Genomic DNA, 13,197 nt, shown 5'->3' on the forward strand with positions numbered 1-13,197 from the left:
CCTCACTTCTTGGGGTTTTCCGTGTTTCCTGTGCTGAACGCGGCAGCTGCCCCCTTTCCTCACCAGTCTTCCTCAGGAAATGGGCCGGCCGCTTCCTCCACGGCCCCCTTGCTGCTGCTGGCATGAGGTGCTTGTTTTTTCTTATTTAAGATTGTACTTATTTATATGAGAGGCAGAGTTAGAGAGTTAGAGAGAGAGAGAGAGAGAGAGAGAGAGAGGGCTTCCATGCGCTGGTTCACTCCCCAGATGGCCATAATGGTCAGAGCTGGGCTGATCTGAAGCCAGGAGCCAGGAGCTTCTTCTGGGTCTCCCACATGGGTGCAGGGCCCCAAGGACTTGGGCATCTTGCACTGCTTTCCCAGGCCACAGCAGAGAGCTGGATGGGAAGTGGAGCATCCAGGACTTGAACCAGCGCCCATATGGGATGTGGCCCTGCAGGCTGCGGCTTAGTCCACTCTGCCCCAGCGCCGGCCCAAGGTGCCCGTTCCTTCCAGCCACCGGGGCGGTGCGCAGAGAGGGAAAGGGCCTTCTGTGCCTTCATTCTGACCTCCTCCTCCGAGAGCAGGGCAGCCGTCACGCACTCCGCACGATCATCTAGTTCTTCAATTCTAGTGCGCACTTCAGCGGTCTCTGCGTCGCTAACTCCTGCCCCCAGGAACACATCCCCTGGAATCCCAAAGCGTCCTGGGTCCCAGCTGCCTTCCCAGCCTCTTCTGGGTCTGCGTTGTCACCTGCGGGCGGGCAGGAGGCCTGTTGGTTAGTGGGTTCCTCTCAGCCGCGCCCTCTGCTACTTTGTTTCCGTTCATCTTTAGCCTGGGCTGCCTCCTTTGCCAGGGGACCTGCAGCTGCAGATTGGCCCTGTCTGGGCCGGGGGAGGGGAGCTATGCCCTCCGGAGCCCACAGTTCTGCCCTGTCATTCTTCCCCAGGCAGTGCAGTGTAACAAGCCCTGACCGCGCGGCTACCGTGGGCCAGGCTCTGGTAGTAACCTAGAGATGGCCGAAGCATCGTGTGGACGCCAGAGCTTCTGTGCCCGGGGACGGAGCATCTGCCGGGTTCGGTACCCGCGGGGCCTCCTGGATCCCGTCACCTGCAGACCCCTCGGGTGGCCGTCCCGAGTTCCCACTTGCACCCGAGTCAGTTCTGGACTTCCTGTCCTGCCCCATCCCCGGTCCATTTTCGGCCCCTAGCCCGGAGCCACGGAGGCAGACGTGGGCAGCTCTGCTGTGCCCTCTGTCGGGTGGGCTGGCCGCCCCCTCTCAGGCTCCTGGGAGTTCTCGCGCCTCCTTTCCTGGGTGGACGTCCAGCAGGGTCTGCACTGGGGCTGTCTGGGCACGGCTGAGTGGCAGAGACGCTGAGGTCGCCAGTCTGTGGCGCTGTTCCTGGAACTCACGGGTTCTGCATCAGGGAGAGGGAGGGCCAGTCTCTCCGTCCTTGTTCTCACTTAACGCCCTCTTTTTTCTAAGGATTTGTTTGTTTATTCAAATGCCAGAGAGAGAGTGAGACACAGAGAGGCAGAGAGGTCTTCCACTTACTGGTTCACTCCTCAGATGGCTGCCAGGGCCAGGGCTTGGCCAGGCCAAAGCCAGGAGCTTCTTGCAGGTCTGCCACGTGGGTGCAGGAGCCCAAGGACTTGGGCCATCCTCTACTGCTTTCCCAGGCCACAGCAGAGAGCTGGATCAGAAGTGGAGCAGCCGGGACTTGAACCATCGCCCACATGGGATCCCAGCACTGCAGGTGGCAGCTTAACCCGCTCTGCCACAGCGCCGGCCCCCTCACTTAGCACTTTTAATTAGCAATGGATTTCCTTTGCAAGGCGACCCAGGGACATCACAGTTCCCAGCAAGATCTCAAGGCTGTCACTCAGCAGGTCCCACAGGGAGCCGGTGACAGTGCAGAGGCCTGGGCCTGCACGTGGTCTTGCTGGAGGCTGCTGTGGACAGGCACGCGTGCCCGGGCCCTGCAGCCGGGGCCTCCCCGCCTGGCGCTCGCTGTCGGCCGGGCGGCCTGGCTCACACGGCAGCCTCAGCTCCCGCCTCTTCGTGCGGCCCAGGCGGACGGATCCCCCGCGAGCCAGGAGCTGCCGGAGACTGAAGTCATCCTGGGAGGGAGATTTCATCCCCCTGGCCACATTCCTGGGGTGACGTGGACGTTGCTAGTCCAGGGTGCGGCTACAAGCCCGCGAATTAAACTGCCTTTATCTTGATCACTGGGAATTCTTAAGAAATCACTACAGTGTCACTCCCCTGTTTGCTTATTTGCCCTGTGCTTGCCAGAATAGGTTTTTAAAAAATATGTTTATTATTTATTTGAAAAGCAGAGAGAAATGGGACATCCTCCATCCACTGGTCGGCCCACAAATGCCCGCAACAGCCCGGGCTGGGCCAGGCTGAAGCCAGGAGCCAGGAGCTCCGTCCAAGTCTCCCTGTGAGTGGCGGGGGAACCCCTTTGGCCCCATTTCCCAGAGGCCATTCTCCCACCCTTGGCCGTGGCCGGAGCTGGCGCTCACCACCGAGGGGTGTCTGCAGTGGAAAAGACCTGGTGGGAGCTGGGGCTCTGTGCATGCCGGCTGCCCATGCGCTCAGGGCACACGAGAATACCCAGTGTGCGCCACGCGTGTCGGGAGAGGTCAGTTTAGGGACACAGGTATTGGACCTCTAGGGAGAGCTCTTTTTCTTTTCTTAAGAAAGGATTTATTTTATTTATTTGAAAGCTACAGAGAAAGGTAGAGACGGAGAAAGAGAGAGGTCTTCCATCCGCTGGTTCACTCCCAAAATGGCAGCAATGACTGGAGCTGTGCCAATCTGAAGTCAGGAGCCGGGAGCTTCTTCTGGGTCTCCCATGCGGGTGCAGGGGCCCAAGGACTTGGGCCATCCTCCACTGCTTTCCCAGGCCATAGCAGGGAGCCGGATGGGAAGTGGAGCAGCTGGGACTAGAACCTGCGCCCACATGGGATGCTGGCGCCTCAGGCCAAGGCGTTAACCCGCTACACCACAGTGCCGGCCCGTGAGAGCTCTTTTTCAGAACGAGCCCTGGCTGCCTGACCTGTCCCCGATGTCACATTAATGCAATCACACCTCTTACTTGGACAGTTTCGGTTGCAGGAAGGCTGAGGGCAGAGCCGACCTGTAGGACATTAGGCCAAGGGCAGGAGCCGGGCTGCCCCAGAGGGCTGTGGGGCAGTGGCTACAGGAACCCCTCTCCGGGCACTGCCCTGGCGAGGCTCATTTCAGGCCTGGGGCCTTGTCTGTCCCCTCAGGTTCCAGGGGCAGGCTGGGCTCTGGGGGTCTCCGCCCACCCACAGCTCAGGTACCGGGACAGGACGGTGGGAGCCGGGGCAGCCAGGGGAGGTGATTCCAGCATGAGCAGGGGGCTTGGATTGGACGGGGGGAGGGGGAAGCAGGCCTGGTCTGCTGCTGGCTGGTCCCAGCGCTCAGGGAGCCGTCAGCCTGGGGCCCGGAACGGTGTTGCCAGCAGTTCTGCGTCATCTTTGGATTTTCCTGTGTTTTTGTCTTTGCCTATCCCCTCCCCTAAGCAAATGCCCTCTGGGTGGGGTCACGGACGGGTGGACCCCTGATGTTTGTCACAGAGTTAACAACAGCAGCGAATGCCTCACTGCGTTTTTGAGCTCGTGGGCTTTTGGAGCAGCCCCTCCCGTGCACCTGCTGCTCGCCCCTCCTCTCTCTGAGCACCTGCCCCCCTCTCCGTGCACCTGCTGCTCACCTGCCCCCTCATCTCTTCCGTACACCTGCCGCTCACCCCCTCCTCTCCCGTGCACCTGCCGCTCACCCCCTCCTCTCTCTGTGCACCTGCCACTCGCCCCCTCCTCTCTCCGTGTACCTGCCGCTCACCCCCTCCTCTCTCCATGCTGCACCTGCCCCTCCTCTCTCCATGCACCTGCCGCTCACCCCCTCCTCTCTCCGAGCACCTGCCCCCTCCTCTCTCCGAGCACCTGCCCCCTCCTCTCTCCGAGCACCTGCCCCCTCCTCTCTCCGTGCACCTGCCCCCTCCTCTCTCCGTGCACCTGCCGCTCACCCCCTCCTCTCTCCATGCACCTGCCCCCTCCTCTCTCCATGCACCTGCCCCCTCCTCTCTCCGAGCACCTGCCCCCTCCTCTCTCCGAGCACCTGCCGCTCGCCCCCTCCTCTCTCCGTGTACCTGCCGCTCACCCCCTCCTCTCTCCATGCACCTGCCCCCTCCTCTCTCCATGCACCTGCCCCCTCCTCTCTCCGTGCACCTGCCCCCTCCTCTCTCCATGCACCTGCCCCCTCCTCTCTCCGTGCACCTGCCACTTGCCCCCTCCTCTCTCCGTGCACCTTCCCCCCTCCCTCTGTGCACCTGCCGCTCACCTGCCCCCTCCTCTCTCCGAGCACCTGCCCCCTCCTCTCTCCGTGCACCTGCCACTTGCCCCCTCCTCTCTCCGTGCACCTTCCCCCCTCCCTCTGTGCACCTGCCGCTCACTTGCCCCCTCCTCTCTTCCAGGGCCCCTTGCTGCTGTGCTTCGAGCAGGAGCTGCAGGAGCCGCCGCCGCCCCTGGCACTGGCCGTGCAAGACGTCTCCAGCGAGCTCAGGTCGGCCCAGGAGAAGGTGAGTGGGGCTCGGCTCTCGCAGGAGGGAAGATGGGCAAGGGAGGGGCTTGCGCTAAAATTACTGACCCCACAGGACCCCCCTGGGGAGGGGGCCCAGCCGTGGGCCGATGAGGGGTGAACCGACGGAGGCTCCACCTGGAGTGCGGTCCTGATGCAGGCTGGCGGGGCGGCGCCTGGGGCACCACGCCCCCTAGCAGGTGGCTCCGCTGATACAGAAAATCCAGACAAGGTGAGTTAGTGAGACAGAAAGCAGATTGGTGTTAGTGCTGGGGAGGACGTGGAGAGGGACTGCCGCATGTGTACAGCGTTTATTTATTCCATAAGCATTTATTTATTTGTTTGAAAGTGGGGGCAGAGATATCTTCCATCTGCTGGTTCACTCCCCAAATGGCTGCAATGGCTGGGCTGGGCCAGGCTGAAGCCGGGAGCCTGGCGCTCCATCCGGGTCTCCCCCGCGGGTGCAGGGGCCCAGGCACTGAGGCCACGTTCTGCTGCGTTCCTGGGTGCGTGAGCAGGGAGCTGGGAGGGAGGTGGAGCCGGCGCTCCGGTGTGGGATGGCAGCGTTGCCAGGGCGCGGGCCGCAGAGCGGGGTCTCCTGTTGGGAGGGGGAAAGCGTTGTCCTGGAGACGCTTGCTGTGGCTGACCCCTCTGGCTGCGTCCACAGCCCGGGAATCGGGCCGCCGAGAGGGGCGAGCTACCTGCTGCGTGAATTGTGTCTCACAGAGCTGACGTGGACACGCGTGTTCTGTGACGTGACGAACACATCCGTGCTGCCCAGCCGCTGAGCGGCTTAGCTTCCTGTGGGTAACAGCTCGTGGGCCATACCTGCTTCTTGGATTGGCTGGAAACCATAAATCGTAAAGGAAGTTTCTGTCACAAGCCCTAAGAGACGACGTCCCCTTTGATACAAGGCCGACCCTCCACTTATTGTACTGTTACTGATACCCTCCCGCTCTGAATTTTTAACCCAGGATTAAAAATGTTTCAACTGGGGGCTGGCGCTGCGGCACAGTAGGTTAATCCTCCGCCTGCAGCGCCAGCATCCAGTATGGGCACCGGTTTGAGTCCTGGCTGCTCCTTTTTCAATCCAGCTCTCTGCTACAGCCTGGGAAAGCAGTGGAGGATGGCCCAAGTCCTTGGGCCCCTGCCCCTGCGTGGGAGACCTGGAAGAAGCTCCTGGCTCCTGGTTCCTGGCTTCGGGTCGGCTCAGCTCCGGCCATTACAGCCAGATATCTGGGGAGTGAACCAGCAGAAGGAAGACCTCTCTCTGTCTCTCCCTCTCACTGTCTGTAACTCTGCTTCTCAAATAAATAAATAAAATCTTTTTTAAAAATGGCTCATTTTGGGTGGGCGTCTGGCGCAGCAGCCGACGTCTCCTCTTGGGACGCCCATCCCACGTGCAGGGCCTGGGCGAGTCCTGGCTCCTCTGCTTCCTGCCCTGCAGCCCGGAGGCGGGCAGGTGATGGCCAAGTCCGGGGAGGCTGAGCTGAGTTCTGGGCTCCTGACAGCAGACTGTCCTAACCCTGGCCGTGGCAGCATCTGGGAGTGAACTGACGGCCGGACGGCCTCTGTCTGCCCTCCCCCCTCTGTCTCTGCATTCCAATCAAATGAGAATAAATCATTTCAACGTGGCTTATTGGCTGGTGACAGTCGACACGTGCGAAGAGCTGCTCCAAGGGCAGAGCGGTGCCGGCGGCCACGGCCACGGCTGCCCTCCGAGCCCCGGCTCTGTGCAGCCAGAGACGCACTGAGCTTGTGTGCAGGGCGTGACCAGAGCTTCCTGTCCACGCGCGCCCTGTCCACGCGCGCCCACGTCCAGTTCCCACACATGCGCACAAACACTGTGTCTTTCTTCTTCCTCCCTCCCTCCCTCTCTCCCTTCTCTTTCTTTTGGAAGGCAGAGTTACAGAGAGGCAGAGGCAGAGAGAGAGGTCTTCCATCTGCTGGTTCTCTCCCCAGATGGCCACAGTGGCTGGAGCTGGGGCGATCTGAAGCCAGGAGCCAGGAGCTTTTTCTGGGTCTCCCAGTGGGTGCAGGGGCCCAAGGACTTGGGCCTTCCTCCACTGCTTTCCCAGTCCACAGCAGAGAGCTGGATAGGAAGAGGAACAGCCAGGACTCAAACTGGCACCCATATAGGATGTCGGCACTGCTGGCGGCTGCTTTACCCGCTACGCCACAGCGCCGGCCCCGTGTGTGTTTTAAAGATTCTGCCTAATGCTCACAGGTCCACCTGCACTTTACTGTGGGGGAAGGGACAGGAGTGTGGCTCCAGGTGGAGGAGAGCTCTGCCGGGCCCCGCCCTCGGCTCCTCTGCACGGATGTGCTGGTCGCTCTGCCTGTGCGGTTACGCGAGCAGCTCTGTGTTTGCCGGACATGGGATCGTGAGCCCTCACGCAATGCGTTTGTTCTCACTGCAGCTCGGGCCCGGGGCGCAGCCCAGCTCCTGCTGCACCTGCTCACGCGGGGTGGCCTCCTCAGGTTGCAGCGACGCGGCTGGGAGCGTGTGTGTTTGCTGTGCACGTGGACTTGCTGCTGGGCCCCAGGTGTGCTTGCCTCGGCTTGGCTGCCGTTTCCAGCACTGGCCCCCAAAGAGCCACGTCAGCTGTCTCGGGCCCAGCGCCGGGGGGGGCGGAGAGTTCTGATTGTCCAATCCTGGGGTCACACCGCTGTCTGCCGTTGGCAGGTGGGGGCTGCCGGAGGATGCCCAGCATGCTGAGTCCAGCACCGTGTGAGCCTGGCGGCAGACGGCCCAGTGCCTGTGCCGTGGCTGGGGGCTGCAGGCCTGAGCTGCCCAGGGCCGTGAGCGGCCGCTGTGTTGGTGCAGACGGTGGCTGAGCGCTCCGTGGCCGGCAGCCTCTCTGGTGCTCTCTGCCAAGAGCAGGGTGCAGGGCCGGCCTGGCGGGGAGAGGGCAGCAGAGGCGTGGACAGAGCACTCGCCTGCACGCAGGCGTCTTCACGCTGCCCGGGAAGCAGCCCCAGAGGTGGGAGTGAGAGGATACTCTTCCCGACGAGCTGGGGGACCGTGTGCGCGGGGAAAGCTAAGAAGGGCGCAGCGTCAGTGCACTCTCGGCCTCGCAGCTGTGGTCTCCCGGTGGCTGACGGATAGAAGCAGCCTCAGCGTCCGGCGCCGGGGGCTGGGCAAAGCGCGGGCCACGCCCACGATGGAGTACCATTCAGCCTTCCCAAGGCACGGGGCCCTGACCCTGCTGCCGCCAGGATGCGCCTTGTGAGTGAGGTAAGGTCACCAGGCGCCAGAGAGCAGGTGCCGTGGGGCTCTGCCTGCGTGCGGTCCCCAGAGGAGGCCAGTGCACAGGGCTGCCAGGGGCTACGGGGAGGAGGACGGGGGCAGAGTTTCAGCCGGGGATGGGGCGCGCTCCTGCAGAGGGGGTGGGGGGTGCTGGCTGCACAGCCGTGTGCCCGCGCATGCACCGGCCTGTGCCCCCAGAGGTATCCTTAGCCTCTCTAGAAGCTAAGAGCTTTGCGAAACAGTTGCATTCTTTCAGGGAACACACTTCGTTACAAAGCTGCCTCCACTTGCCGGCCGCTGTCAGGTATCCGCGGGTTCACAGGCTGGCACACGGCCGGGCTTCGGGCCTCGTGGCTCCGCGCTGGTGTGGGCACAGAGATGCTGCTGTCAGCATGCACTCGACACAGACTCACGGCAACCTGAGACGCACAAGCCTATTTTGCCACATAAGCTGCCCTGGTCTGGTGCCTGGCGAGGGGCTGTGTCCGTGCGTGGTCGGTGTTTAGCGATTTCTCCCCGGTGCCGCCCACTTAGAATCCACCTGGTCCCCTGCCTCCACGTGTGCTTAGCCCGCCCCAAAGATCTCATTAGCGACGGAGTGGCTGTGGGTGTTGGCATCCGGGCCATGGCTGTGGTGGACGGGGCTGGAACGGGGCTGCCCGGACCGGGCCCTGCCCCGGCTCTCCTCTCCCGCCCACGCTCTGTGTGGCTTCGCTGCCCGTCTGTGCCAAGGGGAGCGAGTCCATCTGGCACGCGCACGTGGACCCGTGCCGAGCAGAGAGGAGCTCCGTGGTGGGGACGCTCTCTTCCGCCTGCCCCTGCTGTCCCGGGCGGCACCTCCACTTCCCTCCCACTTCCTGGAAGGCCAGGTGCTTGCGAAAGACTAGGAACGTGTTTAGGGTCTTGGTAGATTGCCACGGGGCAGCCAGCCGTAGGAAGTGGGTGCTTCGATTGTGTTTGTTTTAATACAACCACGGAAGTAGTACACGCTCATTAAAATTTTTTTAAAAAATAGAAGTATGTAAGCTTTTTAGAAACAAAATTTACCGCTTTCTTTCCTGGCGCTCCCTGCACCTCCCCACCACCGTCCTGCCAGGAAGCGACGGCTCCTGTCCTGCTCACCCGCTCCTCGGAGTTCATGGAAGCCAGGGGCGGGCGCACACGGGGTCTTGTTTTGTGAGGGAGGGAGGGAGCACTTGGCTCTGCTTCGTCCTGGCCATGGCCAGGGCTGTCTTCTGAGATGGAGCAGGGGCCCGGCAGGTGCACGGCCCCCACCCCTGAGCGGCTGCCCCCACGGCCACTTGGCTGCAGGGATGGGGGGGTGGACTCGGTGGTCTTGAGGGTGTCACGATGACCAGCCCGGGCCGAGGTCACCCCCCAAGGGGTCCTGTCGGAACGGTGACTAGGAGCGGCCGCCCCCGGTCCTCGCGTCCTTTGCCATTCTTGGGCACCCGTGGCACAGCTGGTTTTGGGAAGGCATCTTGCGGCGTAGTCCAAGTGTCTCCTGCAGCGTGGCTGGGCAGGCCGCTGCCTAACATGCATGCGTTCACTGCGGCTGCGAGACCCCAGGGCCTCGCCCCAGGAGCTGGCCCCGAGAGCCGCGTGCGGGCTCCACGCTGACGAGCCGTTCTCCGTCCACGTCCTAGTGCGTGCTTTCTGCTGTGCGTAATTGTTCTCTTCATCATAGAGATTTGATGTGTTCATTCTCACTTTTATTTGAAAGTTACTTGGACAGAGAGAGACAGATCTTCCGTCGCTGGGTCATTCTCCAAATGCCTGCGACAGCCCCAGCCAGGCGCCAGGTCTCCCACCTGGGTGGTGGGAATCGGGTTCTGAGCCGTCACGGGCTGCCTGCCCGGGAGCGCATAGCGGGAAGTTGGCTCGGAAGCGGAGCTGGGGCTCTGGATCTCGTGTGGGACGCAGGTGTCCCAGGTAGCGGCTTTGAGCAGAATTCTCGTGACGGAAGCAACTGTAGCTGACGGGGGCACGGCCAGGGAAGGATGGGGGAACGCGGGCTCTCTGTCTCCCAGGCGTCACCCCTCCCCTTCCAGAGCTCCCTCGCGGTGCACGGTGGTCTCTGTCATCCTGGACGAGGGGCCTGTGGCTGGCACGTGAGCCCACGTAGGGATGTCCCCGGAGGGAAGGCCGTGGAGGCCGTGGGGTTCTTGTCTTCACACAAGAAAGAATCCAGGCGTGAGACAGAGAGTGGAGTGATGAGGCTTTACTGGGGACGGGCACCGGTCAGGACGGAAGGGACAGAGAGCGCCCAGCCGCTGGGACTGGGGGGAGCGAGGTCACGTGGCTGAGTGGAGAGAACACGCCTGGCCAGGCGGGCGGTCAGCAGAGAGCAGAGGGCCGAACGCTGGCCAGTGGGACTCCCTGGGTTTTTAAGGGCGTCTGTTTACCCCTCCCCCTCTCCTCCAGGACAAAGGGTGGGGAGTCCTGGCGGAAGGGTTTGTTGGGTGAAAATTAGCAAATTCCTCCCCAGATTCGCTGGCTCCTGGCAGAGTAGGGGGGCTCCCCTAGGGCGTCTGGGAAGACTTTAGTGCCCCACATCCTAAGGTCAGGAGCCCCTTTGGTCCTGAGGAGAGAGAATTCTGGGAGCTTTCCCTGGGGCAGGGCTGGGACCCCCTGGGAGGTCACCAGGGCCCAGGCAGGACTTTGGAGTGGGGGACGCTGGGCTTCGGGGCTTCCACAGTGAGTGCTGGTCTTCAGGCCTTTCACACACACACACACACACACACACACACAGATTCAGTTTCTGACTTCCTACCTAACAGGGAGAGAGAGAGAGAGATCTTCCATCTGCTGGTTCACTCCTGAAATGGTTGCAACGGCCAGAACTGTGCTGATCCAAAGCCAGGAGCCAGGAGCTTCTTCTGGGTCTCCCACGCGGGTGCAGGGGCCCAAGCACTTGGGCCATCTTCTACTGCTTTCCCAGGCCACAGCAGAGAGCTGGATCGGAAGTGGAGCAGCTGGGACTAGAACCGGTGCCACATGGAATCCTGGCGCTGCAGGCAGAGGTTTAACCCACTGTGCCATAGCGCCAGCCCCTGCGCAGTTTATTCTGAAGGATGTGGGGGAGGGGAGAGCGCCAGCCTCCCTGGACAGCCCCCCCCCCTTCCCTACTAGCCACCCCATGGGCTCAGCAAGTTGGTCAGGGGTCACCTGTAGGCCGTGACACAGGTGTGAGGGATCCACTCCTGGCCGGCTGAATTGAACTGGGCTCTCCTAGGTGGGAGTGGGGCTGAAAGTCCAGCCCAAGGCCACCTTGTCATCTCATTAGCATACAAAGGCACTCTTATCTCTGGGGGATTCCTGGTGCCAGGAACCAAGGACAAAAGACAAATATTTGTCACCAGCAGCAAGCCCTGGGAGGGTGTGGCATTTCCCTAGGGGATCCTCATGGGGCTGGGGCACAGGGCATCTCTTCAGACCCCTGGTTGGGCACGCCTCCTGGCAAGGTGTGCCCTGCCCCCCCTGCTGCAGGCACTGGCCCTCTGCTTGCTCCGCTGGTCGCTGGTCGCAATGAGCAGTGCCTCGTCTCCCTTTGCTCTCTTTTCTGTGTCCTGGGAGAGATGTGCCTGGGAGCGTTCAGCCCAGTAGGAGACCTGCATTTCCGGGCTGTGGGCTTCTGGGAGCTGGCCCTTCCTGAGCAGGGAGTGGCTGTGGTCTTTTTGTGTGGCCTGAAGTTTGGCGCTCAGTTCCTCGGGGCCTGGGACCGTGCCGTGCAGGCTGCCCGCAGAGAAGGAGCGCCCTGGCGGAAGTGTCTGGACACAGCCTTTGTGAGGGCACAGGTGGTGCTGGGGGCGAGTCTGCCCCTTGCCCTGGGAGTCGGGGTCCCTGGAGCAGCTGTAACCGTCTCTGTTCCTGGTGCTGTTTCCACACGAGCAGATGACGCTCCTAGCGGGCAGCCACACGTAGAAGTTTTACATAAAGGCTGCTGCCCGCCCTGCTGGGGAGCCAAGGAGGACACCACCGCTTGCATCCAGGCTGGCTTGGGGCACTTCCTGCTGTCCCTGAGTGGCGGGTCCATGGCTGGGGGGGCTGTGGGGATAAGGGGGGCTGGGACAGGGGTGGCGCCCCGCCGGGCACCTGCCACACCAGAGCTCCTGATGGTGTCAGGTGTGTAGCCCTTGTCCATCGCTCACAACACCCCCCTGCTGTGTCTCACCCACTGTGGGTGGGAGAAGCTGAGGCGCACAGGGGGGGTTCACTGTCAGAGATACAGAGGATCGGAGCGGGGGCTGCAGCTGAGCCTCGCCTGCTGCCCACGGTAAACAACGCTGCCAGCCGCAGTTTGCGCACTTTTGTGTGCCTGCCTCCGCCCGCGTCCCCTCTGTGACAGAGACAGCGAAGAGAGGGAAGAGAGCCAAGCGGCCTTGACCAGCCTCTGCGTGTGCAGAGTTCAGCGCTTGGACGGTTGGGCGGAGCTCTCCCCAGAATCCCGTGTGCAGGGGCAGCCGGTGCGGGCAGGGAGGGAGCGGCAGGTGCACCGTCTGTCGTCTGAGCTGCCTGAGTGCACCGCCTGCTCCGGCTCCCCTGCGCCCCCCCTCCCCCCGCCGCGCGCGGGTCAGCTGCTCAGGTTCGGGTTCCCCCCGCACAGGAGAAGTGCCGCTGGCTTTTTCTTTTTTCCTCTTTGCTTTGCATGACTTGAAATTCCAGGTACCTCATTCACCTGGTGTTTATGCTACGAGAACAGGTCGGCACGTTGTTTGGAACTGGTGCCTTTCCAAGGGCAGGTGCTGGGGGTTCCCAGTGGGGCCCCGCCCTTGGAGACCCAGTGTGGGGGCTGCGTGGGCAAAGTGCCTCCCACGAGGCCACCCGTTTGTGTGGACTCTGGCCTGGAGGAGACGGGGTGAGAGGGCCCTGGGGTGCTCCCGGTTTTGGTTGTTGGGGTGCCGGGCATGGGCGTTTGTAGTGGTTTGATGCACGGGTCTGGCTCCACACCGGAAACTGCCCACCAGCCTGGGACAGACCCGGGTGACAGCTTCAGTCTGGGGCGGGTGAGAGAACAGCACGTGCTCGGGTGGGGTGGGAGGCCACGTGGAGCCAGCTCTGTGCACACGCGGCTCCTGGCGGTGTGCTGTTCCAGAGAAGGGCCAGTGGGCGAGCGTGGCAGGACAGGGGTGCAGGGGTGAGTGCCACCTTCCGCAGCCAAATCCCGTGTCAGGCAGGTGTGCGTCCTGCGGCGCTGTGCACCCAGCTCCCTGCTAATGCTCCCGGGAAGCAGCAGCAGGCGGCCCAAGTGCTCGGGCCCCGCACCCACGTGGGAGGCGCAGTTGGAAGTCCTGGCTCCCGGCTTCAGCTTGGCCCAGCCCCGACTGTTGCAGCCAGTTGTCACTCTCTCTCTCTCTCTCTCT

The 13,197-nt window shown here is 62.6% G+C and overlaps 1 protein-coding gene across 2 annotated transcripts in view; it reads left to right on the forward strand.

Moving 5' to 3' along the window:
* C2CD2 (C2 calcium dependent domain containing 2) overlaps positions 1 to 13,197 on the forward strand; it is a 52,174-nt gene that overhangs the window by 7,900 nt on the left and 31,077 nt on the right. The window contains exon 2 of one of the 2 annotated variants that reach the window (XM_070073135.2): positions 4,481 to 4,585. In XM_070073135.2, coding sequence (XP_069929236.1) covers positions 4,481 to 4,585 — 105 coding nt within the window. Of the gene's footprint in view, positions 1 to 4,480; positions 4,586 to 4,723; positions 4,817 to 13,197 lie in introns of those variants that run through there. The other variant, XM_070073137.2, reaches the window with a different exon arrangement.

The sequence above is a fragment of the Oryctolagus cuniculus genome, chromosome 4 (genome assembly GCF_051225735.1).
Source record: "Oryctolagus cuniculus isolate XC-2025 breed Fujian yellow rabbit chromosome 4, ASM5122573v1, whole genome shotgun sequence".
In the NCBI taxonomy this organism is placed as follows: Eukaryota; Metazoa; Chordata; class Mammalia; order Lagomorpha; family Leporidae; genus Oryctolagus; species Oryctolagus cuniculus.